Below are 5381 nucleotides of genomic sequence, written 5' to 3'. Positions count from 1 at the left end.
GACATGAAGGTAGCATGACCAAAGGTTGGTTGGTACAAGAGTCACTTGTATATATTTCTGAGTTTCATATTGATGTGGATAGCTCTCTCCCACGACTATGGAGAGATGATGAAGACCTAAGGATGACCTCTATTATGCCTCAAAGGAAAGGATGCAGCAAAGTAATAGACACGGAGTTGCTTAATAATATCAACCTCTATTGCACATTGCTTAATAGTGATGTGATGAAAAGATGGGTGACAAGATACGAGGATGCAAAGGCAAGAAGACAAGGAGAAAGGGCCCTCTTTCGTACACACCATGGATCTCGTGTGCCATACCCTCAACATCATATTTGTGTTTGATTGTCTATCAACCAATGGTAGATAATAATAGATGGTGGCATGTCATACCTATTACGCCATGTTTCAAAGTGACGTATAGTACATTTACTAATATGGAGCGTATGGAGGATGATCATGGCCATGGAGGTGATGATGACCGTGATACGAGAGAGGAGAATGATCATGAGATAGGAGATACAAATATTGAGGCCATCACCCGTGAGGACGAGCCTACCATTGGTGATGCTGATTTCAATGAGCACATGAGTAGCACAAGTAGTAGCAGGTTGAATGTATTTGTAGATCTCAACACTAGTTTGGATTTTAAAGTAGATAGTTTGGCAAGGGTTGACTCGTTGAGGATGAGATTGAACCGTAGCCCATCATTGATATTAGCAAAACTATTTTACATATTGTCTCATTCTCCTCACCTCACTTAATTTTTGTATATGTGGGTTTGCCAAAAAGCATTGATATTTTTGTTAAAATTATGTGCTTTCGTAATCATGGGCAATGTTTGGAAATTAGCAGTGATGTAATTTATCAGCTTGCACTAAAATCTCACTTTCTGTATTCTTTGTTTTGCGTCTAAATCTGCATCTAAATCCGCGTCTAATGCTTGTATTTTCGCTATTCTAACAGTGCCTATAGACCGCCCACTATTTTGCGCGTCTATCAAGTGTGTCTATAGTTGCTTTGTCTTGTTGTGAATGGCATTGGAATAGCAACATGTTACAAAAAAGACATCCATTTCCTAAGAGAACAATATATCCAAAAACAAAATTGTGAATGCTTGCTAACAATATTCTCAACTACAACAAGTGAAGAATTTGCTATAATCAATGTATACAATTCCCCTTCAACATCAACCACAACACTCAATTCTTGCCTTCATGCACTACTTGTCAATATACACACATCCATAAAAATAACAATTATTGGAGACTACCTCAAATCAAACAATAGAATAAAAGACCTCTCCACATCCATGTCCACATGGAACATGACACGATTAATTCAAGAACCTACTACAATTCACGGTTCTACTATAGACCATGTTTGGACAAATAAACCACAAGATCACTATATATATGGCACAAACTTTATTTATTGGACAGACCATTCACTAATTTATACAAACATAGATATCCCACCTATGCAGGCCTATTGAATGTAATTCATCTTGTTATATCTTGAACCTCTCAACATCTCAAGGATACATCCTCGTATCAATACGAGGGCATTCTTCGAGTACCAGTTCTTTGAGTAAGGGAGGCAGATCTTCAGCGTCGGCTCTCTGCAAATTTGCACATCTCTTTGCATGCACCACCTCTAATTCACCCAAACAGCTCATATCCGGTAGCTTCTTAAGGGAACTGCATCCTTCCACTTGTGCACTGATGCTTTCCAAGGCTGCACAATCTATCAGACACAGAATGTTCAATCCCACTGCACAGCTCAAATCTGGTAATACCTTCAGGGTGCTGCAGCCTACAAATTGCAGCTGCCTCACTCGGGTGTCAAGAATGTGTACAATGCTTGAAAAAGCTGCTTGGCAACACAGCATACGCGTGCTGTTAGCTTGCAACGAGTTGAAATCGGATACGCGCAGCGCTGCAGCTTCAGAATTACAGAGTTTTAGAGATGCACATTCCTGCGGGGCAGCCATATCCAGAGGCAAGGACGTAGAGCTGCAGAACGATAGATCCAGTGTCTTTAAATTGGAAAGCTCGCTGATCGGGATGTTCTTGTCTCCAGCCGCTGGCAATCTGCAGCCCCTGAGGCTCAGTTCTTGGAGCGCCTTCAGCCTGCCCAAGCCGCTCACATCATCTCCCAGATCCAACACATGTAACTCTAGCTTTTCCAACGCTGGTAGGGATTTAAATGTGAACAGCCTTCCGACAAACCTCGGGCTCCCATACACACAACTGATGAACCTCAGTTCCGGCATGTTGCCCAACCTTGGCAATTCTTGGAGGGAAAAATTATTGATGAGAGCAAGATGCTTTAGACGCTTACAGCGTGTGAGATCGAGAGCAAATTTTAAATTAGTCCTTGTGAGGATGAGCGTTTTGAGCGCCGCTACAGATCCGATATCCCATGCCTCACAACTGCATCCCTCGACGACTAACCTTCCAAGCGATTTTGCTGCATCCTCGAGTCCCTCCAATTTCAGCTCTACTACCCCTGTCTGATCCATATACCTTAACTCTAAAATCCTGAGAGACGTCATGCCGTTCACGCTTATCTCCCTCAACGCTTCCCCACCATCATCAGCCAATTGCTGCCAGTGAGCCATCAGGAGCTTAACCTTACTACAGCTGTGCCTGTTCGTCTCTTTTAGCCATTTCTCAGCTTCCAATTCCGACAACAACACTACCCTCTCTAAATTGTTCCATTGGAGTGCGTCAATATCCTTCCGTCCCGCGCCCCATCTACATTTGTGTTTACCCACCCACTGTATAGTGGCAGTTGAACTGGGACAGTACCACCACCTAGGGCATTCGGCTGCTGTCCACTCGGCAAACGCAACGTGAAGATCGTGGACTTCCATTTGATTCTGATTGCAAAGTACCAACAGACCTGCCTTCTCCAGCTTAGATAGCTGCAAGAAAGAGGACAAACCAATTAAAGAAAGTCAGAGCTTACCATATTAGAAATCCAGTGTTTGTTTCCATCGCATATTATAATGACACTCACATGATTCGTGACGTCTTGCCTGCTCATGCCATGCAGAAGGATCAACCAATCGACAGCGTAATCATAGTTTAGATCATTTACAGAAGCGGGCAAACACAAAGCCACATCCAAGAAAATTTGCCTTGAACTTTCACTGCGTAGATTCTCGTAACTGGTGGAGATAGCCTCCCCAAGCACTTTTTCTATCGCCGCTGAGTATATTTTGTTCCCAAATTCACAAAGGTCATCTATATCCGGACTCGTTCCACCCAATTCCTCACGCAGTTGAAAACCTAATTGTTTCAACAGCAATGGATGATAGTGGGTGTTAAAGGAACATGCTTCCACTAGGTCTTTACAAAGCTGGCACAAGTTGCTTGGCAAATGATTTTGCTTGGTATAGTAATACGACAGTATTTTATAAGCATCATTCGCATCCACGCTGGGAACTGGCATCAGACATACGGAGTCCTCACGCCGATTGTACTTTAGCAATCTGCGTAGCAGATCTGGGCTGCGGGCTGTAATCAGTACTTTGCTGTTGCGTCGTTGGATAACAGCTTCGAGAATGTCACGGATCAGTTCCACAGATGTCTCGCAAACATTGTCAATGGCAAGGAAGAACTTACAGTCGCTCACATGTTTTCTGAAAAGATCGATAATCTGCAAAAACAGATCAGGATTAGGATGCTAGTTTAATTTAACTGCCAAATGCATGGTTAACAACCGGCCGATTCTCCGCTATATATGCGAATTGTTTTTAGCTCAGATATGCAGATTACAAGAACTCCGATCTCCGATCGTTGGGGCGAAAGAAATGATGGATCTTTAGGAGAAAACCTGATCTTTGCTTTTTGTCTTTGTTAGAATCACGTCGTTTGCTTCGGTAAGCACCCGCAGGGACTCTTTGCATCGTTCGAATATATCGGCCTCGTCATAACGAGGAGGGAGTTCCATTACACACGATCTCCCAGCACAAGATCTATAAAAATAATTAGTCATGATCTTGCAAAGCGTCGTCTTGCCAGCTCCCCCGACTCCATACATGCCCACAATATTACAAGTTCCGTGCGTAGCTTTAGACACCTGTTCAGCAGCGTCGAATTTTCTTTCCACTGCCTGCAAAAACGCCAATATCAGAACAATTAAGAGAAACACTTTCTTTTCAATCATGATCTGGAAGGGAAGCTCACACCTGACGTAGAGCATCGAGACCTTTCACGTGAGATAAGTCGGAAGCGACTTCAGCAGAAAATAGAGCACATATATTCGACACAATCTGTCGTCGATACTCGGCCTCTGAACGTCCCTCACGCTTCACGCCTTCGTACTGTAAGAGCTTGAGCACAGCGTCGTAGCACTTTGCAGGGTTCAGCTGGCGAGTGCCTCCTTTTGCAAGCGTTTCCCATTTGCGTTTCCATTGTTTCAAATTCTGCTTACACTCAGTAGGAGAAAGCTCGTAAAACAAGGGGAGGATTCTCTTGGTGTCATCGGCAACGAATTCAAGAAGCTCCAACATGGGCCACCGAGATTCGAAGTATTTGCGCGACACCACTACCACACCTAGCTGGCAATGACGAGCTGCTTGCTCGATCCTGGGAGGCCAAGGAGAGCCATGAGGCAGGCTAGCAGGCCAGGCGTCAAAGAAAGGCTCCTGGTTGGCATGCCTCAAATCCAAGGCAAGCTGCTCCACGAAACCTTTCTGCTCCCCGGAATGACTGAGGAAAATTTTGTGAAAGCTGCAAGGACAAGGTCCACGTCAGCTGCCAGAAACAACACAGAAGAAAAGCCACCCAAAGCACAAAAATGAGATGATTGTTGGGAGGAAAACTAAGCGCCGTTGGTAAAGCACAGTACAAGGATAAAGAGATCCTACCGAGGGTGGGAGGAGGAGCTCGAAGAAGCCATAGCAGTGCACTAGTGAGAGAGATGGACAAAACTATATAAGGGATTTAAAGAGCAAAGTAGCGTGAGGATCTGAAAGACTGGAGGGGAGGGTGAGTGACGTTTCGCTATTCATCCCTTCAACAATATTAATGCTACAGGTAACCAACAGGGACTGCGGCGGAAGAAGTCAAGGATCCAGTTACTTCCAAGCTGTCAAGGACATCGAGGACCCAAGGCGTAGTTAAGGACATTGAGTCAAGGATCCAGTTACTTCCAAGCTGAGTCAGGGATATTGAGTCAAGGATCCAACATGTTCCAAGCTGTTGCTGTGGGACTGAGGCAAGAAGCAGTCAATTTCAAGCTGTTTTTCCTGAGCATTTTCCTCCTCAAACAACACTTTCCTAGTCCACATGCTATCCTCTAATTTATTCGACGCAAGAATTGAGGTGGAACACTCTTAGAGAAAGTCTTGGAGTTCAAAATCTCAGTGGT

General features: G+C 44.2%; 1 protein-coding gene across 1 annotated transcript; it reads right to left on the bottom strand.

Moving 5' to 3' along the window:
• Nucleotides 1-1533: 1533 nt before the first annotated feature.
• On the bottom strand, nucleotides 1534-5140 carry LOC147892836 (disease resistance protein RPS4-like). The gene is made up of 5 exons (XM_087386797.1): nucleotides 5046-5140; nucleotides 4198-4741; nucleotides 3843-4121; nucleotides 3024-3665; nucleotides 1534-2928 (listed from the first exon to the last, which is right to left on the bottom strand). The coding sequence occupies exons 1-5, from the start codon at nucleotides 5138-5140 to the stop codon at nucleotides 1534-1536; spliced, it is 2955 nt and encodes a 984-aa protein (XP_087242923.1).
• Nucleotides 5141-5381: the final 241 nt, after the last annotated feature.

The sequence above is a fragment of the Dipteris shenzhenensis genome, chromosome 16 (assembly GCF_047967505.1).
Source record: "Dipteris shenzhenensis isolate YYH24624 ecotype China chromosome 16, Dip_SZ_1.0, whole genome shotgun sequence".
In the NCBI taxonomy this organism is placed as follows: Eukaryota; Viridiplantae; Streptophyta; class Polypodiopsida; order Gleicheniales; family Dipteridaceae; genus Dipteris; species Dipteris shenzhenensis.
Note: the sequence above shows the minus strand (reverse complement) of the source record. Positions and strands in the feature narration are given on the sequence as shown.